This window comes from Mauremys reevesii, linkage group 2, assembly GCF_016161935.1.
Source record: "Mauremys reevesii isolate NIE-2019 linkage group 2, ASM1616193v1, whole genome shotgun sequence".
NCBI classification, from domain to species: Eukaryota; Metazoa; Chordata; order Testudines; family Geoemydidae; genus Mauremys; species Mauremys reevesii.
Window position 1 is genome coordinate 102,315,236 of NC_052624.1, and position 25,639 is coordinate 102,340,874.

The following is a 25,639-nucleotide window of genomic DNA, read 5'->3' on the forward strand; positions in this document are numbered from 1 at the left end:
AGCGGTGGCCCTAGTTTGAGAACCACTGGTCTAAACCATTCAAGACAGCTGGCTATTGAGCCTCCTTTTGTAAAACTCTGTTACATGTGCCTAGAGGTGAACGATTCTGTGCCTTACCAATTTCTGATCCATTCAGTCTCTTGCATGAATTGTATGTTGAAAGAATTTCAAATTCTGTTATATACTGAAGTTCTATGCTGCAATTTCCTCCCCTCTCCATTTCAGGAAAGCAGCTTCATAATATACAAGTATTGTTAGCCAAATGGGCATGATTTTCCTCACTTCTGATGGTAGGAAGCAACTAACCTAATAGTAACACGTACTGGCAGATAGTTCAGGAATTCCTGATGTTGCTTTCTAGGGGAGGTATTCTCCAGAAACACTCCATCTCCCACCATACACTTTTGACAATACAGTCCATTTAGCAGAGCAAACAAAAAGAAAGCAAGAGACGAACTATCATAGTATCACACCCGTTCCCTATCAGCAATGAGGCTACCAGGGCTGGTAACAATGACTATAGTCCCTTTTTGTTCCCAAACTATATAAACTTTAATGTCAATCACTGAACACTATGAAGAATAGATATCAGATATAAAGAACATTTTCCTCAAAAAATGTACGTGTACAGTGAAGCCCCAGAGGGAAAGAAGCAAAGGAAATTAAAAAAAACAAACTAAAAAAGCAATGTGTTTTTTTTTCTCTCAGAACTGGTATCTCAACAATAAAGACACATGCCAGGCCTCACACAGTTCCAAATCCCTTATGTGCAAGTTCTGGTACTTGTGCTCAGTGTTAGGATGGGGTGATGCCTCTGTCCTTTTCACAGCTGTCCTCTGTAGCGTATAGAGGAAGCATGTGTCCAAGCACATAAAACTAACCACTGAAGTAGTGGTTCCCATTCTCAAGTTACTGTATCTCAGTAAGTCTAACCTTCATGGTGTTCAGTTTTCCTAATATTCAGTTCAGTTACCCCTGTGACTGGGACACACAGATCCTGATCCATTGGAATCTGCATGGGTATCAGAGTCCATATTCAAAGATTCTTCTGTAGAGGTTGGGGGCCATAGAGCTACTCTGTCTATTGACTACAGTAGGCTTTGCATCAGACCCATAGAACAGAGGTTTGCTTTGCAGCACAGCAGAAGCATCACATTTCTTTCTCATCCATCTCATTAGTGGCCAGACCTTTCTCACTTTGTTGGTAGCCACTGCATTAGCCAAGTTTGAGGAGAGATACTTGTGGACCAGTAACAGCAGAAACCTGCAATTAGTTTCAGAAGTTACAACCCTGTAAGAAGATGCTGGCAATTCTAAAGAAGATGCTGAAGTATGGTATCAGGGGTTAGTTACATGATGTTTTCTCATACAGGTCCAGTCCTGGTATTGGTTCTGTGTAGGCAAAATCTTGTGCCCATATACAGTCCCATTGGCTTCAGTGGAGATTGACATGAGCTTTCAGTATTAGAGCCTTAGGCTAGCATTTTCAGAAACAACTAAATGACTTGGGAGTGCAAGTCTCATTGACTTTCAGTGTTACTTGTGCTCCAAAGTTACTTATATGCTTTTAAAAACCCTACCTTAAATCCTCACTGTAAAAGATAATGTGAATACTTCCAGTGATGAGCTGCCAAAATATTAACAACCGGTTCCCTCCTCCTCAACCCACGAGGGGGTCATGCCCCCCCCCGGGGACTCCTGCCCCATCCAACCCCCCCATGTTCCTTGACAGCCCCTCCCCCGGGACCCCTGCCCTATCCACCCCCTTCCCTGTCCCCTGACTGCCCCCTGCCACCCCATCCAACCCCTTATCTCATTCCTGATGGCACCCCGGGACCCCTGCCCCATCCAACCACCCCTTCTCTCTGTCCCCTGACTGTCCCTGGAATCCCTACCCCTAACTGCCCCCCACCGCCCCATCCAACCCCTGCTCCTTTCTGACTGCCCCCCCGGGACCCTTGCCCCCATTCAATCCCCCTGTTCCCTGCCCTCTGACCGCTCTGACACTAATCCACCCCCCCAACTCCCCTGCCCTCTATCCAACACGCTCTTCCTGCTCCCTTACCGTGCTGCCTGGAGGTGGGGGCCCAGCTGGGCTGGGACTGGGGCTGGGACCAGAGCCACCCGTCCGAGTTCGCGGCCGGACCCGGGGGCCTGGCAGGAGCCGCGCCGCCCGGCCTAGTTGGCGGCCAGACCCGGGGGCTGGGCAGGAGCCGCGCCGCCCGGCGAGGTCAGGGCCAGACCTGGGGGCCGGGCAGGAGCCGCGCCGCGCTGCCCGACGAGGTCGCGGCTGGACCCAGGGGGCAGGAGCTGCTCTGCCCGGCCCCCGGGTCTGGCCGCGACCTCGCCGGGCGGTGCCGTGCCTGGAGCCCTCCTTTGGCCCCCTCCCCCAGCCCCAGCTCAAGTTCACCTTGTGAAAGCCGCTGCTTCCTTCTCAGCCCTCCCAGGCTTCCCGCCCGAACAGCTGATTCGCGAGAAGCTGGGACAGGGGAGGAGAAGCAGGAGGAGCTTCAGAAGAGGAGGCAGAGGCGGAGTGAGGTGAGCTGGGGCCAGGGGAAGGGTAGGGAGCTGCTAGAGCTTTTGTTAAATTTAAAAGCCCTTTTGGAACTAGTTGTCCCTCGAGGGACAACCGGTTCTAAACGGGCTTCTAAATTTAACAACCGGTTCTCGCGAACCGGTGGGAACCGGCTGCAGCTCACCACTGAATACTTCTATTCAAAAGGCACTTTTTATTGGAGATCAGTGTGTGGCCTTGACAGACACTGAAGTTTCTAAGGAAGGTATTTTGGAGCCACTGAAAAAAGTCTGGTGCAGTAAATACTGGCAGAGTGGTATTCTTCAGGTGTGAAACTATCCATTTTAGATAAAGAAATTTATGAAAAGAAGCAGAAAGGACTAGAGCTGAATCAATCAGATTAGTCAATGTGGCATGACATGTTTTCCCCGGTGAATACCAATTTTGTAAAACTTGCCCGAAAAACTGTTCATTCAAGTCTTCCAAGTACATTCCATAAAAATCCCCGAATAAAACACGACACATATCCATTAAACAGAGGCTTTATTATTTTTGAACCTCCTTATTTTATCAATCATTTACATTCCTTAATTTGAGTTATGACTCAAACTTGAAGAAAAGGCTTTAAGATCTTAAAAATTATGTGCTTGGTTTTCAGTTTAACAAAAGCCATCATAGCAAGTCTACGCAATAAAAAAAGGCACATAAAGGCAAGTAAACAACCAATATGTACGTTCCATCTCCCACTAACAGCTGTGTCGGGACAAATATATATGTAAAGTAAGAGGGCCCTGGTGATTAGAAGTGAGAACTTTAAGAATTGGTAGATTAGAAAAGTAAAGTTTTAAAAAAAGAAATACATGAAATATGTATGGATCTACCAAACTACATTTGCTCCTTTTAATATAGTATGCCATTTTATGTCTCTATTTTTTTCTTTTTCAATTTAGATTATATGGAACTTTTTGCCAACAAATTACTAATTAAGAACAATATTTAGTACTCTGGAAAGAGTGCAACATGCAGTACTTCTCTGAATTAAGCATGACAATGTCAGATGTCGTGTAAAGACAATTGACCAAGACCAGAGAGTCAACTCCAATTATTTGTGTTCATTTAAAAAAAAAATCTGTTTTTTTGTTTAATCTGCATTCTGCTTATGGGTGCTTTGGAAATAGAAGGTAGTTATCCCAGTAGTTCTATTTTTAAGGAGGCTTGTTTACATTTTGTGACTATGTCCTTCTTTGTGGATTGCACATTTTATTTTCAGTACTACGACTTAATGAGTAAAGGGTAGCTCTTTCACTAGTTTGCTTTTTCAGTAAATTTTGTATCATGCAACTGCGTAGGGCACATCTTATTCCCCTTGGATTTTTGTTTCCTGGCAGTTGTCCCATTTTCTTTTATCTGTGTGTATTCTGTGATCTTATGAGATGATTCCTTGTATGGGACTTAACTTAGCCTCTGCCAATCCTTGTCTAGTAGTGGCTTAGTCGTTTTACACTTTTGTTAGTATTTCCTCCGGCTTCTTTGCTGCATTCAATAAATACTGGCCTTTGTGCATGCAGAAGGGAAGGTATTTTTCAGTGTATTGAGAATGTCAGGGCTGCCCAGAGGGGGAGGCAAGTGGGAGGCGCAGGGGCCCCCACGAGAATGGCTGAGGCTCCCTCCTCGGCCCTGGCCCGACCCCACCTCCGGCCCTCTCCCAGAGCCTCAGCGCATCCAGAAGCTTCTGGACAGCTGCAGCGTGGCTCTGGCAGGGCCCCTGAGCCCCGCCCCACTCCGAGCCACATGGTAAGGGGGCGGGGCTGCAAGCTCCAGGCTGAGCTCAGCTCCCTCCGCTCAGCCTGGAGCTCGCAGCCTCGCCTCCTTACTACGCGGCTCTGAGCGGGAAGAAGCTCAGGGGCCCTGCTGGAGGCACGCTGCAGCTGTCGAGGGTCGCTCCTGGATGCGGTGAGGCTCTGGGTGAGGGGGGAGCCGGGGGTAAGGGGCCGGGGGGGGGGTTGGCTAAGGGGCAGGAAGTCCTGGGGACAGTCAGGGGATGGGGGGGCAGAGGTTGGGGGGGACAGGGAATGAGTGGTTGGATTGTGGGCGTTCCTGGGGTCTGTCAGGACTCAGTGGGCGGGGGTGGATAGGGATCGGGGCAGACAGGGAGCAGGGGTGGTGGTTGGGGAGGGCCTCTGGGTGACGGTGAGGGGACAAAGAGTAGGATGGGTCGGGGATTCTGAGGGGGGGCAGGAAGTCGGGGGCAGGAAGTAGGTGGGGGTCGCTAGGGGGCAGGGACAGGGCCAGGATGTTTGGGAGGCCCAGCCTTCCCTACCCTAAAGCTCACTCAGCAGTTTGAAGCTTGCAGAAAAGCCAAGCTGTTAGCTTTTCCATTAGGGCTACCATCCCTTTCACTTCTCAAATGCCAAATTATAGTCTATATGTAATTTCAGTGCCATAGGGAGATTCATGTCAGGGGAGGGTAGCTTCATTTAAAATTAGCCACTGGGGGAGGGATCACATGAGAAGAGCAATATCCTTCCCAACCCTACCAAGGGAGACCCCCCTCCCCTACATTCCCTGAGGCTCCAGAGGGGTTAATTCAGTGGTTCTCAAACTTTTATACTGGTGACCCCTTTCACATAGCAAACCTCTGAGTGAGACCCCCTCTTATAAATTAAAAACACTTTTTTATTTATTTAACACTATTATAAATGCTGGAGGCAAAGTGGGGTTTGAGATGGAGGCTGACAGCTCACGACCCCCAGTAATAACCATGTGAGCCCCTGAGTAATAACCTCATATGGGGTCCTGACCCGCAGTTTGAGAACCTCTGGGTTAATTTAATTTTAGCACCCTGTGTCCATTCACATGCATGTGCTATTTTGAGCATTTCAGTTTTCACAACATAGGCTCATCCCAGATTCTGGAACAAGCTCAAATGCTCAGTTCGTGGAGTATGTACATAAGCTATACTAAAGACTAACCCACAGTAACCGTCTCCAGTTTGTGAGGGACCCCATGGAGCCAGTCTCTAGGAAACATATAAATGCATGGAGGTTAAGTCCATTAATGGCTATTAGCCATGATGGGTAAGGAATGGTGTCCCTAGCCTCTGTTTGTCAGAGAGTGGAGATGGATGGCAGGAGATCATTACCTCTTAGGTTTACTCCCTCTGGGGAACTTGGCATTGGCCATTGTCAGTAGACAGGATACTGGGCTGGATGGACCTTTGGTTTGACCCAGTATGGCTGTTCTTATGTTCTAACCTAAATGAACCCAAAGTTATGGAGACAGATATATGAGTCAAGGAAGCCAGCAGAGTATCAGAAACCTGGAAAAATCTGACTGGATGGGCTCTGGCATTTGGTCACAAGCTGAGGTGGTTCAAAAGTTTTGGATTTTTTTTAAGCAGAATTTTTTTATTGTTTCTTTAAACAATCAAACACAGCAAGCAGCAAATATTTGACCACACATTTCTGAAACCCCAAACCATATTCAGGTTTTGGCAGACTAATTTCAGCTTTTCAATTAAAAAAAACACAACAAATTTTGAAGGAAAGCAGACATTGTCCATGATTTTTTTTCTGCTTTTTAAAAACCCCTAGTTTTCGATCCAGAAAAAGTTTTGATGGAAAATATTTGTCCAACCCTTTTAATGAGCTTTAGTGCCTTTTAGCACTAGCTGATGCCGAGAACCAGTGATACCTTGTAAAGAAGTTTTCTCAAAATGGGTTTGTGCTGAGATGCAGACGGTTTATTTTTCCCAGGGCCGCCCGTGGGTACGGAGCAAGTGGAGCAACTTGCGACGGGCCCCACAGGGGCCCCCAGGAGAATATGGTATTGTATACTATTGCCATTTTTTTTATGGAAGGGGCCCCCGAAATTGCTTTGCCACAGGCCCCCTGAATCCTCTGGGCGGCCCTGGAGAATGTCAGTGAAGAACTTTTGTCCTTTTGCAGTAAAATGTTTGATGCCATTTCCTCTTTAGTACTGTTTTGCGTGTTTCACTAATTTCATATTGTTTGATTTGGCTCAGAAAATTATTGTAAGTGTGGATGATTTTCCTCTCTATAATCTATTGCTCAGGTTTTCAGCAGGTATAAATTGGCACAACTATGCAAATTTACACCAGCTGAGAGCCTGGCTTTAGCGCTGTGGAGCCAGCCTTAGCACTTTTGGGTATGTCACAGTTACCAAGCTAGCTGCATCTCAGACCCCCGTGTGGCCCTTGGAGTGCATCTCCCACCCAGGCGATGAGTCTCACTACTTTCACGTCTCAAGGTGGAACCCCGCAACTGCCTCTCTGAGACCAAGTGCTGAGCTGCAGCTATCCTGGTTATCAACTGTGAATGTCTCAGCAGGTCTGATTGGATTTGACCCCTATCCCATGTACTCCTCTTCAGGACCGCTATCAAGTGGTAATTCCAGTGACCAAACAGGTTTCATAAAGCAAATCATTGTTTATTCAGAATCAAGGCATTCAGAGAAACAGATCTTTAGACAATAAACAATCTACCTGAATCTATCTTGCTTAACCCTTGCAGTCTCTCAGAGAGTCTTTGCTTGCCTCACCCTCAGTGTGTTTTCAGGGCTACTTTTATCAGAACCAAAGGTCTGCATCTCTGCTTTCCTGCCAGTGTCTTCCCCTATTAATAGCTTTGCTAGCCAGAGCCTAGCAAAAGTGAGACTTCAGAGGATTTGGCCCCCCAGCTATCTTTTTGAGCACCAAGGCAGGAAAGTTTATCTGATGTCATTGTCCATTTTCCAGCCCTCCTCTGTTGGGAGCTCCAGCCAAGGTTAACTCTTTGAGCCCATGTAGCTAGCATCGTAACAATGAGCAGGTAAATTGAGGCACACACAATAGTCATACAAATAATGCAGCTATCGCCCAAATTCTCTACAGGGTAGATCTGCAAAATTGCTTTTTGCCTCTCCTCCTTCAAGAGATGTGCCCAGGGTCAATCTTGGGTTTCTGGGAAAGATAAGCAAAGCGATTCTTTAGCTACCTCCTTTTAAATAAGAAGTGGAATGGGTAGTATGCATGCTATAACTTGCTTCCAGCTGCAGGAGAAGTAGAGCCCAGTCATCCAAACTTATGTCCAAAATACAGAAAACATTTTAAGGGACAATTATCAGAATAAGCTGAGTGAGCGGTCTTGGTGCCACTAGGATTTTTGTGGGCATTCTGCTGAATTTAAATATAATTTAATTAATTATCATAATCCCTCTGAGAAGTAAAGAGGGAAATATTGTTCTCATGTTACAGTTGGGGAAATTCAGACAGAATATAAGGTCTTCATTTTCAGAGTGTCCACAAACGTTGGATGCCCAGTTTGTGACACCTGAGGACTGATTTTTCAGAGGTACAGAATATTCTCAGCTCCCATTGACCTCATTTGGAGATGTGAGTATTGAGCAATTCCAAAGATCAGGTCTAGGTACCCCAAATTAATGGGCATTGTTGGAAATGTTGTCTGTATAGACTTGATTAAAATCACACAGAGTCAGATTGTAGTTGAGAAAGCAGGAGTCTCTTGCTTTCAGATCTATGTTTGGTCCATTAGACCATTTAGCCTCTTACAGTATTGAGATATTCCTTATTGTGGCCACAGGCCACACGAGCTGCTCAATAGAGGAATCACCTACCTGCAGACAGCAGGCCAGCAGCTGAGAGGGAACTTGTAGTAGCTGTAGTGTTATTAAAGGCAGTGCTGACAGCACCTCCTCCAACAGCTGTGAATTGATCTCATGTTCCATCTAGAATGAAGGATCCATTTTGGCAAATTTTATTATATCCAAAGGGCAGTCCCACATGTCTGTAAGGATACCATGAATAACCTGTAACTCCTGAAGTCTGTCTGTCTGGTAAACTTTCTGCCCCAACCAGACAGCTGTTGATTCAGCCAGCAATGAGGAATCTTCAGATGGTGCTGTCTGTGTCAGGGAGAGCTTAGAGATCAAAGGGCTATAGTCCTTGATCTGACCATCCTTTCTTTTTACAGAGCTCTCACTTCTCTGCCAGCTCAGCAGTGCCACCATCCCAGATCCTAGTAAATTCTCAGCCCTGAAGTGTAATGACTTTATTATAAGTTTACTAGTTTTCTACAACCTGGCTGTATGCAAAAGCCAACACAAACGTAGGACTGGATATCACACTAGCAATGTTCTCAGCCAACCAAATCAGGCATTTTACTTTTTAATAGGAAATCCTACATTTTCAAGCCTTTAATTTTCTTTTGTTTTGGTACTTCAGCTAGAGAATGATTTTCTACAAAAGAAATCAGGTTCATAGAAAACCCACAGATGTGATTTAAACACTGGTAAAATATCAATCATTCCATTTAGATTTTAATAACAACCTTCATAACTAATCATGAAAAGAGAATATATTAAGTACATAAATTACCATAGAATCCCTATTATCTCTCTTATGTGAAACAAATCCACTACTGATGTATAACACAATTGGACTCACTTCCCCAATCCAAATGCAAGAGAGCTGACATGAATCCGTATGACACTGGCTAACCCTGAGTGGTGTTAACCCATCAGGACTGGCCAGTGCTGGAGAGGACAGCAGTGGATTCTGCACCAAGAAGGAGGGACAATCTGTAGACAGAAGAAGGGGCTGGTCTGAAGGGGCTGGCTGCAGCTTGTCTGGTTTCCCTCTAGCCAAGAGCTACCTCTCCTCCCTAATCTGTTTGTACTATTTACCTTGCTCCCAGCCTCATCTTTGTCTTAATACTGAGAGACATGTAGGGGCAGGTACTGCAGAGGAGTGAATGGGCAGGGCAGGTTAGAAAAGGCAGAGTGCTATGAGGTGGCTGAGTACTTAAAAGACATTCAGCAGGAGATCAGCAACCAACAGGTTCTTGAATTGTATGTTAGGGTTTACCCTTTTACACTGTTGTGAGTGATCCCCAGATTTGGAGGGGGCTTCTGCAGGGGAAGGGATCTGTCAGAAGTTGGGAGGGTGAGGAAACAGGTTAATATCTAAGGCCAATGACAAGAGTCTGCGAATGGATGAGAGAAATGGGAATGAAATTGACTCAGCTCCAGGTTATCATCAACTTTCATGAGTGTTCTTCCAAATGGCCTCATCTGACAACGGATATGGAGACATAAATTAAATGAAGGATGCAACATCTCAGTTTGAACATCCCAGAAAATGGACAAATAAAATAACTAAAACTAGTATTATTATTTAATGATATAATTATATTTTATGATATCATAGTGCCTCTGTTTTCCTTGGCAATAATCCAGTTCCTTCAGTCTCAAATTCAGCCACTCAGGAATCAGATTATTGCCTTGTAGGACAGAGAAGTGGATTTATTATGGTCTAAATGTAAAGACAGCAAGTCCAATTAATAGTTGATGTGAAAGCTTTTTTTAAATTGTGCGTGAAAATAGTAAAAATCTCATCTTGAGCAAAATGTGGATTTCCTCCAAGAAGAAAATATACCCCCCACCCCCACTTCAACAAAAAGAGCAAAAAGAGAATTGTCTGACACTGAAAACTGCCTTCAGTTTTTGAAATAAACATTCAAGGTGAAAAATAGATGATTAAAAAAATAAAATATTAAAAAAATAAAAATAATACAATCAGATAAAGGTTAATGTAGGATACTTGTCTACATTTTCCCCCATACGTAACTCCTGTGAAATCAACAATTTTTCTACAGAGGATAATCTCTAATTTGACAATGTCTCTCAAACACTTTTCAGGATCAAGCCCATACAGAGAAGTAAACTCCATCCATCGTTGGTTAGTTATATTAGGTCAATGTATGATATATTTGCCAAATATAACATCCTTGTGTAACTGGAATTCAGAAATCAAAGGGCCAATTTGTAGCCTTAATCCCTGATCCTGCAAGAGGTCAACACTTGAGTCCTGAGCATCATCAGTTCCCATTGTCTAGATCACAGATTGGCTGAGAATTTCACAGCATATGGTCAATGTGCACAGTCGGAGACTTAACTGTGGAGCTGCTAACCAGGGCTGGTGCAACCATTTAGGCGACCTAGGATTTGGGGGGCGCCATTTTCTTCGGCAGCAACCATGGCGGCTGGATCTTCGGCCGCCCCGGTCGCCACTGGCATTTAGGCGGAGGGAGCTGGGGCAGGGGAGCGCAGGGAGGGCCACCTGCAGCAAGTAAGGGGGGGCCGCACGCAGGAGAACTCCCTGCCCCAGCTCACCCCTGCCCTGCCTCCTCCCCGAGCATGCTGTGGCTGCTTCACTTCTCCCGCCTCCCAGGCTTGTGGCGTCTAAGCTGATTGGGGCACGGGGTGGGCGGAGGGCGCAAGGTGGAAGTTTTGCCTAGGGCACGAAACATCCTTGCACCGGCCCTGCTGCTAACACCAATCCTCCATGTTAATGGCCCATTGAGATATGAAGTAATGCCTACCCACCAAAGTGATAATATTCAAAATAAAGTACTCTTTCTTTTGTTTCCTCTCCTTTTCATTTTGCATCATTCTCTATTCCTCTCTGTTGCTCTTTCTTATTCTATTGCTCATTATCATAAACTCTGCCACCTCTGCACTCTGTTCACAAAACAAGTTCCGAAACAACTTTGTAACTTGAAAATCACAAAGGAACTTTGACAAGTTTTATAAATATCTCTTTTTCCCCCCAAGGTAATGATTTTTAATATAAATTTCAGGGTCTGTTAATTCTAGAGCTTGTAGCATTGATGTGGGATTTTCTTAATTTCCTTCACAGGAATCACGCTCTATAGCCATCCATATGGAGGAGCCTTGCTAGATGAGGACAAAATGTAAGCAAACTGTTAATCAAATAAAAAGAAAAGCCCCAATGGCCAAATAATGAATGTTGCAGATTAAAACACATGTATATTATAGGCAGAAATTTGGCGATGCACAAATCCATTTAGCTATGTATGTCCACTGCCAGTATATAGTGCAAAGGTGTATCAGACATATATTAGTTTGGAGAGAAAAAATAATAATGTATAACTTTTTGGTGAACTTCATCTGTTTTCTGTTCACAAAGTTTGAAATCAGGACATAAAATTATCAAAGGTGTTCATTATTTGGAATGGTTGAGTTTCTACATGAAGATGTTCATCCTCTGTGAAGAGGGAAAATCTTGCAAAGTGTTCACTGTAAATATTCAAACCCTGAAATGTGTGCGTCAGTTAGTTAAAGAAGTTGCATTGTCTTGTTCCTATTCTCTGATTGGCTTGATGAGCGCAGCATGTACATGCAGTTTTGGGGTCAAAGTGCATCTGTATGTTCTCTCCGTTGCGAGTCTGAGTTAATGATTCAAAATTGTCGAAGAACAGGCTCAATTGGAATCATTTAATCAAAGATTATCAATCAGAGATTAGTACAGAATACAGAAAAAAATAGATACATTAGCACACTTTTGTTGTAAGATCAAGATCTGTGTCTGTCTCTCTTCTTCACTCTAACTGGAGGGATGCAGTTTTATACCTCAACTAAATTCCAACACCAATGTCATTTTATAGGGTTTTCAAGCAGACACCTTCTTTGCCAAAAAAAACCAAACAACCATATGTTCTGATGTCATTTCTTTATATTCTCAGTTTACCTGATTTATGTGTGAAAGTATAATTATTTACAGCTGAGAGGACCAACAATTCTTCAAGATAATATCTTTCAGTGGAGTCTTTCTTCCCCCATAATCATTCTTCCCTGTTGATTCTCTAAAGGAAACATCTGCTGCAACAATAATCTCTTTTCAGTTTTGCAGGGTTATGTATGCTTATGTAAGCATTTTACATATATATATGTATATATGTTAAGGGGATTGTTTCTCAGACTATCAAGAGTTCTATTGACATAGAGATGCCATGGATTATAAGATACAGCACAGAATTCCTGAATAGGGTTACTTATCAGTCAAGGACCAGCGTTCTGAGCCTTAGAAATCAACATACTCTTTGTTAATATCCTAACGATTCTAAAGAATAGTTAAGATATAAATGAATCAAGTATACAGAAAGAAAAGGACTAAAAAGGTTAATATTTATTAAGAGATACTAACATCTCTATATCCATACTTGTATTGTGGATGTGTCTATATGTACATAATACTACTAATCTCATATTTATCAAGATAAGTAGCAATTGTTTTGGTAATAAATGGGACTTGAAAATATTTGCCTGCCTTTGTTTTAATGGTACCATTTTGTTTTGAACCCCAGAATGGAGAATGTTCGCCAGTGTGGAGTGGCGCTGTGTATCATGTTGGGTTTCTCTATCCTTACGGCATCCATTGGAAGCTCGGTAGTGAAAGACAGAGTGTCTGGTACAAAGCGGCTGCAGCACATAGCTGGACTTGGCTACAAGACCTACTGGCTTGCTAACTTCCTGTATGATATGGTATGTACTGTGTAAGGCAACACATGTCTCTGCATGGCTGCAGATATATTTCTGAATAGGTTTTTTGGGTGGACTCAGACTAGTGGAAGAGCTGTGTTCATAATAAAATACATTTTTAATACAGTGGAATTCTGTTGTTAGAAATGTTTAGGGTAACACCGTGTTTGATTGTTACATGTTAAGACATCTATACATGTTAAGACATCTATTCTGTATATAAGACATCTATTCTGTATATATCCACTGTATTATACCCATTCATGCTTTTCCACTGTAATATAAAACTCCACCAGGCAGGGTTTGTGTTCTCTGTGTTTTCCAAAGTGGACTTGTAAACTGCACTCTCCATTGTGGGTGATATATACAGTAAATAATAGAATATATGGATTCATATGCAGAGAACTTCCTAACTCAGATGCAGGCATACAAGTAAAATTTCTATCTTGCAAACAGAGTTCCACTAAACATTTCAGTGCTCATGCAGCTAGGTTAGATTATTAGCAACATTAATTCAGTCTCCTACAAACTAACATTCTTCATCTGCAGTCAGTGCACAGAAAAATATGAAAATTTTTCCATCCTTTGAAAATATCAAGAACATTATTGTTTTCTAAATCTCTCCCAATCAGTTCCTTACTTATCAAGTGCAAAGACACCAAAACATGCATGAGTAGGAAATGACTTTTGGAAAGTAGGATTTAACCCGTGCAGTTAAATCATCACTGTGGTTGGAATTCATGGCTCCACTACAAAATGTGAGAAATTAGTCTGTGTGCAGGGAGCTAATCGGGGTGAGGGAATAGAATTCACCATTCCAGTTTGCAGCCAGTCTGCAGTGCAACCTATTCACAGTCACTGATATTTTGTTTTCCCTGTGTATGGTTGGCCCATGGAGCCATATAATAATGGATTCTGTAATCCATCCACAAACAGACCGTGCAACACTGACCTATTCAGAGCCAAAGCAGAGACCCCGACTCCCTGGCATGCTGAAGATGAATTCCCTCCTCCCAGAAGAGCTCAGTAAAATCACTGTGTATATATGCGTACTCTGTTTAATTATTTTAGTGGGTTTTTTTCCCAAGGAGGAGATTTTTCTGGCTTGTGAGACTGGGTTCTACTGCCTCTGAAACAAATTGATGCCAATTCAATTATCCAGCAGCTTCACCTCAAAGCACTCCAGCCAATCTGTATGACAAGGGAGGAGCACACTTCTGCAGTACTCCTTATGCTTAGTTCAGGGAAAGAAGGACTCAGAATGCAATCCAGGTCTAGCACAAGGCAATTGAAAGCACTGAAAACACCAAAAGTTATCCTTGGGACACACATTTTTAGAATATTTGTGGTTCTCTCTCAAACTCTTCTGAATCTGAAACACTAGAGCTTCACCCATCCGTGTTCTAAAATGGGACTTTCACACTTGAGCAAACTTGAAATAAGAGAACATTTACACCAAAAGCCTTTTATTTAGCCAGTAAATTTCTGTATTCCCTTTGCTCTCATTTCAAATAAGGGTGTTTGACTGAGAGCTTATTCCCTCATAGTGAGGGCACGGCTTCTCCTTGTACTTGATTGTGCAGCAAAGTCAGCTCTTTGTTAGTTTTGCCAGTCCGTTGCTTTCAAAATGTTGTCACATATTCTGGATGATGTATCCTGGGATGGGAAAGAACAGGCACTGCTTAAATGCTAATCAGACTGCAGGTGAGTTAGAGATTCTGAATGCATGAATATATGAAAAGTCAAATGTGGACTCCTCCCAGGCTTTGTAAGAGTTTCAGATCATGTCATATGTCATTAATTAGATAATCTTCCTTAGATTTGTGATAAATTTTAATATTTGATTTATGATCCCATTATCCCATGATAATCTGGCTGTTCTTAATATGTCCATTAATTGAATTAATATTTCCATTAATATCTTCAATAATAAGAAAAATGTAATATGTAAAAATATTATGAAAAATGGTGTTGCTCTGGGCCCAATCTAAATTAACGTTGTGTCATAAACCATACACAAAAAGAGGGCAAAATTAAGATTGCATGTGCAACCTCAACATTGACAAGGATGTTTCAATCCTTACCTGCAAAACCATCACATCTACTTAAAGTAATATGTTAATGGAAATCCCTAGTGAAAAAAATCCATGGACTGGAGCTCTTTAAACAACACCTTGTTCCACTCAGTGTTCACACTGAAGTATTCTAGGGTCCCTGCATAGCTGAAAATTGCATTTGTGGAACACTGTTGCATGAAACTATTTATAATAGTTGTGGAGGTGGGGGAAGGGTGTGTGTGTGTATGTGTGATTTTTTTCCTTAATTCACTTTTGGGCAGTTACCAGGTTGGGAAATTTTCAGACTAATAGGTGAAAGTTTCTGAAAGTTATGAGCAACTGAAAACAGGTAGTATTAATGAAAACACTCACCCAAACTTACTTATACAGTGCTCCAGCCCTAATGCCAACATAAACATAGTGTGTGGTCCTTTCACAGGGGCTAAAAATTGATCAGCTGCTTGAATAACATGTGCACTGCAAGCAGGATGAAATAGTATATAGTAAATAATAGAATATAATTAGGATAAGGAAATGCAGTGGATCTCATCTACCGGGATTTCAGTAAGGCATCTGATACAGTTTCTCATGGGAAATTATAACTTAAATTGGAGAAGAAGTGGATTGATATGAGAATTGAAAGGATAAGGAATTGGTTAAAGGGGAGACTACGGCAGGTCATACTGCTGATGAACTATCAGGCTGGAGGGAGGTTACTAGTGGAGTTCCTCAAGGATTGGTCTTGGGGGCAATTATTATTACTGATCTTGGCACAAAAAATGGAAATGTGCTAATGTGGATGACACGGAGTTCGGAGGTATTGCTAATACGGAGGAAGATTGGAATATCATACAAGATGATTAGGATGGTTTTGTAAACCAGACTAATAGAAATGGGATGAAATGTAATAGTGCAAGTTCATGCCTGTAGGGACTAACAAGAAGAATTTCTTTTATAAGCTGGGGACTTATCAATTCGAAGTGACACAGGAGGAGAAAGGCCTGGGTGTATTGGTTGATCACAGGATGACTATGAGCTGCCAATGTGATGCAGCTGTGAAAAAAGACTAATGAATAGGTTGCATCAAGTGAGGTATTTCCAGTAGAGACAGGGAAATGTTAGTATCATTTTACAAGGCATTGCTGAGACCTTATCTGGAATACTGTGTGCAATTCTGGTCTCCCATGTTTAAAAAAGATTAATTCAAACTGGAGCCGATGCAGAGAGGGGCTACTAGGATGATTAGAGGAATGGAAAATCAACCTTAGAAGAGGAGACTCAAGGATCTTGCCTTATTTACCCTATGCTAATAAAGGGTGAGGGGAGTTATGATTGCTCTCTAAAAATACATCTGAGGGAGCAATACCAGGGAGGGAGTTATTGAAGTTAAGGACCCATGTTGGCACAAGAAAAAATGCATATAAACTGGCCATCAACAAGTTTAGGCTTGAATTAGATGGAGGTTTCTGACTATCAAAGGAGTAAAGTTCTGGAACAGCCTTCCAAGGGCAGCAGTGGAGCAAAAAAAACCCAAGTTGTTTCAAGACTGAGCTTGATAAGTTTATGGAGGGGATGGGATGATAAGACTGCCTACAATGGCATGTGGCCCATCTGCGACTGCAAGTAGCATAGATTCCCAATGGCTAGAGACGGGGCACTAGGTGGGAAGGGCACTGAGTTACCTCAGAGAGTTCTTTCCCAGGTATTTGGCTAGTAGGTCTTGCTGACATACTCACGATACAACTGATCATCATAGCAGGGATCGGGAAGGAATTTTCCTCCAGGTCAGATTGGAAGAGACTGTGAGAGTTTTTCACCTTCCTTTGCAGCATGAGGCACAGGTCACTTGATTTTTTTAAACTAGAGTAAATGGTGGATTCTCTGTAACTTTAAATCTTTAAATAATTATTTGAGGATTTTAGTAACTCGGCCAGAGGTTAGGGGGCTTATTTCAGGAGTGGGTGGGTGAGGTTCTGTGACCTGCAATGTGCAGAAGGTCAGACTAGATGATCATGATGGTCCCTTCTGACCTTAAGTCTGAGTCCGAGACAGTTCTTGCCTCCAAGAGCTTACATTGAAAATTGACAGAAGAGACAAATCATGGGGAGATAAGCAGCAGCCCAGAGAGATGAAGTGATTTACCAAGGTCACACAGCAGGTCATTGGTAGAACTGGGATAAGAACCGGGAGAAGAATCTGTCCTGTGCCTGATCCTTTGGACAACTATCATTCCCTATACTACATGTTCCTGTCTCCCATTAACAAAACAGTTATCAAGGAGAGGTTAGATTCTTCATTGTCTAGGTGTATGTTACTGATGTGTGTAAATGCAAACAGTGTCAGTTTCTGTTAAAAATCTTAGGTGATGCTTCACCTGCATATGTTCTCATTCATTAAAGTCAGACTGAAACTGTCTCTCAGTGCTCTGCTGTTGCTGGATTGTTCAATGAAACCCTAGTGCTTGTGGTGCTGCTGCTGCCCATACTAAATGCATGCAATATAGTTTGGGGGCATTGGAGCAGCAGTCCCACATGGATCTATTACATACAGGAGCTAGCTTCTTAAATTAACATCAAGTGATGGCAGTTAGGATTGTTGGATTGGAACAAAGGTAAATGTATATACTTGGATTGTATTTTTGCAGGGTTTTTGAGCAAGACAGTACTCCAGCTGCTCAGTGGTGAAACTACTGAGTACAAGATTGCAGAACTCCACTGCCTACATATTTCTAGTATGCTATGTAAAATAGAGTTGCTACCAGTTCCAAAGACACTTCCATGTTCATTGGATAAGACCACTATGAGATGCTTTCTTGCAATGTTTTTGTTTTTCTTCTCTTTCTAGCTGTTTTACCTGGTTCCAGTCAGCCTGTCTATCAGTGTTATTGCTGCCTTCCAGTTATCAGCCTTCACTTTCCGAGAAAACTTGGCAGCCACAGCTCTCCTGCTGATACTCTTTGGGTATGTGATTGGAGATGCTGCTCTAGAATTATGGCTTGTTTGTCACAAACAGAAATCCTTAGGCTTGGTTTGCACCTGCTGCTGGGCGCATGATTTTCTGTCTTTGCAGACGATTATGAGGCGGCAATGGATAATGAGAGAACAAGCTGCAGCATGAGGCTGAATGCGCCATAGGGGAAATGGAAGGGAGATTTGCTCACTCATAATGAGAGTAGTACTAAAAATGTCTCAAGAAGACACTCAAGCTGTACAACAATCTTTTACTGTTAGAAATTGATTGTGTGTTATTCTCACTAAAGGACTCATCTAGGTGCCAAAAATAGTAGCGTAGCCAGGCTTGAATTTCAGTGGCTGGATTGCAAAATATCACTAAGAGCTGAAACTGTCTTTTTTATATTCATTGATGTGAGAAAGTTGGCCAAGTTTGAGCTCCAGACTGGTTGAGGATATACCTCCAACAAATATTATGAGATGGGAAAGCACTTACCTAGGCCTGCTTCAGCTAATTTTCCAAAGTCAATTTTTTACAGGTGAAATAGCTTGGTATTTGCTTTATAATAAGCATATAGGAAACACCATACTAGATCAGACCAATGGTTCATCTAATCCTATACCCTGTTTCCAGCAGGGTGACTGAGAGGAAAGTGTAAGATAAAGAATTATGGAATATGCTGCCTACCTCCTCGGTAGGCAGCATAATTCCTTACCCCAAGCAGTTGATGGTTGGTTTATTCATGGGGAGATATATCCCTTGTAAATGTTTATCTTACCTAATATAACGGTGTCCTTATTATCTATATAAATGTTGAATCCTTTTTTATTCTTGCTGTTGACCATAATATGTGAATGGAGAACTACATAAATTCTAACCTCTCTCCTCACACCAACGGACCGGAAACAAGTACAGGCCTGATTTAGTGTCCACTGAAGCTAGTGGAATGACTTCTACTGTGTTCAGTGGGTTTTGGATCAGTCCTATGAGGTATGATGCTGTTACGAGTTATTAGTGCGAACATTATTTTTGTTATTTTAGCCAAGTTATGGTTGAAGTTACTTCAGAACATGTGACTATTAATTAGAGAGCTTGAGCTTCTACAAAAGCAGAGCTGTGGCTGGCTTGTAACGGAGTTCAAACCATTAAGGATAAACCTTCTTGTACTGTGTGGGCCTGATCCAGCTCTAGCTGAAGTCAGTGATGTAACTTCCATTGACTTCAGTGGTGCAGGATCAATTCCTGTATCAGAGGATCTTAAAAGGTACTGTACCAATCAAACCTTCAATAAATTTAACAAGACTCCAGGAAATGCTGCGTGACATACAAATGCATATATTTATTTGTACTAGGCCTTCTTCACACACCACCCCTTCCTGGCTCCAAACACACAGTCGATTCAGTGAAGTACTTCTGTGACTCTTTCCTCTCGCCCCCACTGCCATAAATGTTTCCTGTAATTTCCTTATATGTATATTCCATGTCACATATTTTTCCCTTTAAATTTTTCAGTAACAATTTGTGATCTTAAAAAGGTATTTTGTCAGGCTTTGTCCAACCTAAAATAAAGAAAAAAATCCTTAATGACCCAGTTATGTGACAAGCTCAACATTACTGAAAGCATTTTGCTTAAAAAAGTTCATCTTGCAGGTGTCTTAATTCAAGTTGGGTTACTGACATTTTTTAAAATATCTAGAATTCATGACACAGAATTCATTTTCCTGCCTGGTAGCAGAAATTTTGTATGGCACTACCTTTCATTCACTTCTGTCCAAAATGACCTGTCCTCAATTCAAAGTATCTCATTATATATGGGGTGCTTTAAACTCACTTTTGCAGGAGGGGAAGACAGGAAAATAGAATCTGAGACTGGTATGGACTTTATGTGATTTGCCAGAATACCAGACAATTTTAAAGCTAATTTTTTATATTATTGGTTCTTAGGCAGGCAAGATACCTGTAGGTTAAATTCTCATCTCATTAATACTGATGTAATTCCACTTAAGCCATTGAACTCCATTGTCTTCAATGGAGTTATTCTGTATTTACACTAGTTTAACACAATAAAATTCAGAGTAGTGATTTCAGCACAAAGGGGAGGAAAGACGGTTAAGGCATGGAACTGGAAGCTTGGAAATAAAAGTTCTAGTCTAAACTCTGCCACAAACTTCCTTGGAGACCTTGAGCAAGTCACTTAACCTCTCTGTGCCTGTAAGCTGGGGATAATAGCACCTATAACTTAACAGGGGGAGTGGGGAGGTTTAATTCACTGACATTTGTAAAGTGTTTTGGGATCCTCACAAGGAAGGTGCCGTAAAAGTACAAAATACTATGGTTTCCTCTGGCCTTAAAATCTGTTGTTGTTCATTTTAATCTGATGTCCTGCAGAACACCCAGTTTTATAGCTTTTCACCGAGTGACTCCTGGAGTGAGCTCAATAGCTTGTGTTTCAATAAGACCTTAGTTTTTCAAAAGGACATGAATAATTTAATTTTTGGTGTGTGAGCTGCTCATGTTGTATATGCAGTCCTGCCCGATAGTTCTGGTAAGCATGTCCTGCTTGCATTTTTGTACTCCAATATACTGTTCTTTGCACAGTGTTCATGTTCAAGTGACTGCCCTGGACTACACTTATGGGTAACGTTCTGTGGGTACATCTCCCTCTTGTTTGTCAAGAAGGTGACATTTGTGCTCTTTTGTGCACCAGATGGTCTGACTGGGCAACATATCTCTGTCCATTCTTTCTTTAGTCATCTAAATATTACTCAACTTTTAGCAGTCAGGGCTATGCTGCCATATCTCAGATACTACTGTGTGGGAGCTGTGAGTTAGTGTTGATGTTTTAGTGGTAACCACTATGCTAAACAGTTGTCCATAATAGATAATTCAGAGTGCTAATGTGCTGCCTGTAGCAGATATAAGCTATCACTTGGACATTGTTTTGACAGCTCTTAGTTCTAATTCCAGCATGCTATAATATTTTTTTTTGCGGTGAAATCTACAAGAACAGATGACAGCTGTGTGACCAAAGTTTACTGTTAAACAAGTTTCTTTTTACTGTGTCTCATTGTAGCTGAAGTGTATAAAATGGCTTGGTTTTACAACTGTTCAGAAATCAAGGTGGTGAGCTTCCTGGAGCCAGGAAAGAAAAGATATGAGGTTAATAAACAGAAAAGAACAAGTTACAGCTGGTCCTCACATAGCAGTACACATGTATGTGAAATATAGGAAAGTATGGTGAGCCAGATAGGTAAGTGTTTCCACCGGTGAGGCTGAAGGATTTGGAAAGGAGTTATAAATCATAAAATCAATGAGTTGCTGTTCTATTTCTATTCAGTGACACAAAGGATACTGAGCTCAGGAGTCAGCTGGTGGAGTAAACCATAAATTACTTATGATGTGGTTCTATTTTTTTTTTACTTGTTTCAGATATGCAACTTTACCATGGATGTATCTGATGTCCAGATTCTTCTCAAGTTCAGACATAGCTTTCATTTCTTATATCTCCTTAAACTTTGTGTTTGGTCTTTGTACCATGCTGGTGACCCTCTTGCCTCATTTGTTAGCTGCAGTTTCCAAAGAACAGGTCAGTATGTACCCTCAGCACCAGTTCCCATAAATGATGTGTATAGGAATGTATTTTCCAACGCCAAAAACTTGCAGTTTAAATTGTAATGAAATATCTCACTTTTTCTTTATCCCAAATCATTATAGGTTATTGTTCCCCACAACATTTTATAAACCCAAAGGTCATTTTGGCTTTACTTGTTTAAAAAAAAAAAGAATTGCACTCTAATAATGCAAAAACAGCTTTAATTGAAACTAATATTTTCCAGACCTTTAATTCATAATTTGCACATAATGGGAGCTGTTCAGGTCCACTGAGTAGATAATGTGTGTTGCAAAATTTGTTTGAATAATATTGACATAAGTGGTAAGCCAGTTGTTTAAAGGAGATATAGTGTATTGTGTGAATAATAATACATTCCCTCAGAGCATGTATGTAACTCCCATTTAATATTAATCTCAATGGGAATTGTGCACATGAATTGAGAGAAGGAGATGGAAACTCCATACTTTTCAAAACATATCTAAATGGGCTATGCTGAGGAAGTGATGTTTAAATACAGATCTGGATTAAATTTTGGCTCAGGTTTGGGGTTCACATTTGAAGACAAATTTGATTAGGGTTGTGGCTCGGTTTTTATGGCACTCAAATTTTAAAACTGCAAGAGCAAAGGAATGGTGAGTAAACTGACCCTGATCATTCCATTGTGCTTACATGTTGCAAAATGTAAATATTGCTGAAGTACTATATATGTTCTGGTACTGCTCCTAAACACACATTCACTAATACTTCTTGTCATGCTACCATGACTTTCACTCTTAATTTTATCAAGAAAAACTAGAAGCATTTGTTTATATATAAGAATCTAGAGAATACTAGATCCCTAAAAATGTTGCTGTTGGTAGTGTTCCAGGTGGAAACAATTACTATTTATATTATGACACTACCTAGGGACCCAAAACCATTGCACTAGGCACCACCCAACTTAGAATAAGAGACCATCTGTATCCAAAATAATCCATGGGTTAGAATTGCATATGAACTTAAGTTTCAAAAATTTGAAATGGTCCAGGGCCTGATTCTTATCTCGCACTGGTGTAAATAAGAATAGACTCCACTGAAGTAAATGGAGTTGCAACAGTGTCAAACTGGAGTGAGAATAGAATAAAGCTCATAGCCTTTACGTCTGCTTAATTTTCTATTTCTAAGAGATTCAACATTTTCTCCTCCTTGCTTTTGCCCAACCCCAACCAACTCCTTTTTTTTTTAAAACAGAATTTGCAAAATATCTACAGCATCCTCAAGTGGGCCTTTATTGTTTTCCCACCATTCTGCTTGGGTCAGGGTTTACTAGAACTTTCCTACAATCAGATCAAGTTTGACCTGACAAGCAGCTTTGGAATCGATTCTTATGTGAGTCCGTTTGAGATGAATTTCCTGGGTTGGATCTTTGTGGCAATGGCCCTGCAGGGTACAGTTACTCTCCTCCTGAGGGTTCTGCTGCATTGGGACCTGCTCCAGAAACCAAGGTATGTGGTGTGTATCATTTATACTCTGCTTCCATGGACATTGACTAATTTCCCAAAGACAGAGGAAAATTAAATCCTTCTGAAAACTAGAAGATAAGACAATCTGATCATTATTCCATTTGGCTGTAATGAGCCCATGCATTATGGCTTTCTATTTCTGTATCTTTATTAGTCACATAAGCTGGGAAAGAGAGCTTCAAAAGTTATTTGAAGAAGCCAGATGGGAGAATTCGTTCAGTTATTTCATTAACTTTTAAACCATGAGCAGCTTGCTATGAAAGTCCTTAACTCTAATAGCAGGTCTGGTGTAGCATCTAGAAGGAATTTTGCCAATATTATAATATTTTAGATTTTCTCTTTTTTTATATTAAATCCTTCACTGGAGGAGACAGGTTTTCCCGGAAAGCTGTGCTGGTAACAAACTGTCGATCTCTGACATCCACTTGCCGGGTTCTTCTTTCCCCATGTGCCATTGTACTGAAATATCATGTTGGAGAACAAGCAGTCTCCTCCTCTTCCTCCTTCAAAATGCTTCTGAAAGCTTGGCTTTTCTGTGAAACATTTTAGCATTAACAACTGGGCCCTACCCTATGTATGTTCAATCTTGCAGAATGGTGAATTGTACCAACTTATGCTTCTTCAGTTTGATCCTGCTCGCACTGAAGACTGCCTTCTATGCAAAAGCTTGCTGTAGACCCTTGTCCTGATGGGAAGAATGATGGGGCAGAGCAAAGGGGTACCTATATGCTGCATGTTCCCTGCTCTTCAAAACCACCTAGACACAATAAAATGGTGGGGAATTCCTGATGCCTCAGGCAGCATTATTTCCCATTTTGCATTATGTGACTTGCTCTGTGGAATTAAAGAGAACAACAGAGGGCACTGAGCCCATGGCAGTCTACTAGACTTGACATACTGCTGTACATGGAGGGAAGGGGCCAGGACATGCGAGGGTTAGAGGCTGTCATCTCTGTGGTCCTTAGCCTTCAACTTGCACTGTAATTTTGGACCAGAGAAGGAGTGTGCACTTCATGCTCACATTTTGTTCACCTTCAACTGCTTTTGCTCAAGAGGAGAACATCTGTGATATAGTATTCATTTTCCTTATTTGTGTGAACCCCAAAGCAGTGCAGGCAATGTGTGTTTTCTTCAAAGCTGGCCTAATTCCAACAAGAGCCCCTTGCAAAGTTTCTAGCAAAGCCACCTCACGTTTCTGGCTTCTCCAGCAGTATCTTTTTCATAGAGAGGCCAATGTCAGAGCTTTAGTTTAACTTTCTTTTAATAGAAAAGACCCGAAGAGTTTTTCTGTGGGTCCTGTAGGCAGATGCCTGTTTGGCTTATGTCTCTTATCATCCCATCATCCCTGTTTTTCCGTTGGTGTATATCTACGGTATAAAAGAATGTGGCAAGTATTCCTTAAGAAAAGTTTCATTGTGAGCTCATGCTTTTAAAGTCATTTAAATTTGTGGCTTTATTAAAAAAATAAAAAACAACAACCTACCTAGATGCATTTCACTCCCTGAGCTCCCATTTTGCAAATACTGCTTCTTTCCACCCCCTCAGTTCAGGTGTATTTTCAAATTGCATAGCAGATTTATCTCCATGCTCAAATGACATTTCAATCTAACTTCAGTACCCCTATTTCCCCTGTGGAATAGTATGCTATTTCCTTCCATTTAAAAAAAATATGAAATATGGACCAGGTTTATCAGAATCAATGGGAATTGCAAAGCAAATGTGTAGGGGTTGCTGTGAAGCATTGGATCCTGTTGAGATTTGAATGGCTGAACCTTAATGGAGCATAAGAAGTAGAACTTATTGGAAAAATTCCGAACTTGCCAATATTGAAATGTTGCATGGAAACAATTTGGTGTTAATGAACTGTAAATGGAGCCCAGGCTTCAAAACAAAATATATTCCAGTTCCATTAAATTTTTTGAGTTTTTTGTTCTGATTTGGGTTGAATTTCTTTCCTGAAATCTCAAAAATATTTGCAAATCTAAAAGTTGTTTTCAGTGCCATCTCTAATAAGCAGAAAAGTGCTCCTTTTTAGTTGTCGATGAAATGACAGTGTGTAATTTGCCGTTTATTGTGATCGTTTCTTCTTAGGAGTCACTGTTCCATCAGCAGCACAGTCAATCTTTCAGAAGATGAGGATGTAGAAGTGGAACGAAAGAGGCTCTTTGGTGGAAGAACTCAAAATGATATCCTTCTACTGTACAATCTCAGGAAATGCTACCAAGGTTTCAGCAAGAGGAACACTGCTGTGAAAGACATTAGCTTGGGGATACCAAGGGGAGAGGTAAAAGGTTCTATATTTTTTCCTTTTCATTTCTCTTCTTTAAAAAAAAAAAGAAAAGAAAAAGAAAAACAATTGTGTAATCATGGCAATTGTTCAGGCATGTTCAAAAAGTCTGAAATCAAAGCTCTGTGGTTGCTAGCAGAAGCCTTCCAATTGCAGTAATTTCTGAGAAATCGATAATGTTGGGCAGAAGTGAAAGCACTGCTGGGGACTGCTAACATTTTAGCAGCAATTGTTGGTGATTGATATATTACTTTTTGGTTTACGTCTCTTTTTTGTTGTTGTGTTCATTGCATCAGAAAGTATTATTTCTTTTGGCTTGTTTTTACTGAGATATTGTAGGGATTAGAGTAACCT

At 41.5% G+C, this 25,639-nt stretch overlaps 1 protein-coding gene across 1 annotated transcript in view; it reads left to right on the forward strand.

Annotated features, from left to right (window-relative positions):
- The window catches only part of ABCA13 (ATP binding cassette subfamily A member 13), a 285,211-nt gene that overhangs the window by 205,428 nt on the left and 54,144 nt on the right, over window positions 1-25,639 (forward strand). Inside the window, exons 49-54 of the mRNA XM_039526065.1 lie at window positions 11,232-11,286; window positions 12,700-12,877; window positions 17,776-17,891; window positions 21,313-21,469; window positions 22,727-22,980; window positions 25,090-25,282. Coding sequence (XP_039381999.1) covers window positions 11,232-11,286; window positions 12,700-12,877; window positions 17,776-17,891; window positions 21,313-21,469; window positions 22,727-22,980; window positions 25,090-25,282 — 953 coding nt within the window. The remainder of the gene's footprint in view (window positions 1-11,231; window positions 11,287-12,699; window positions 12,878-17,775; window positions 17,892-21,312; window positions 21,470-22,726; window positions 22,981-25,089; window positions 25,283-25,639) is intronic.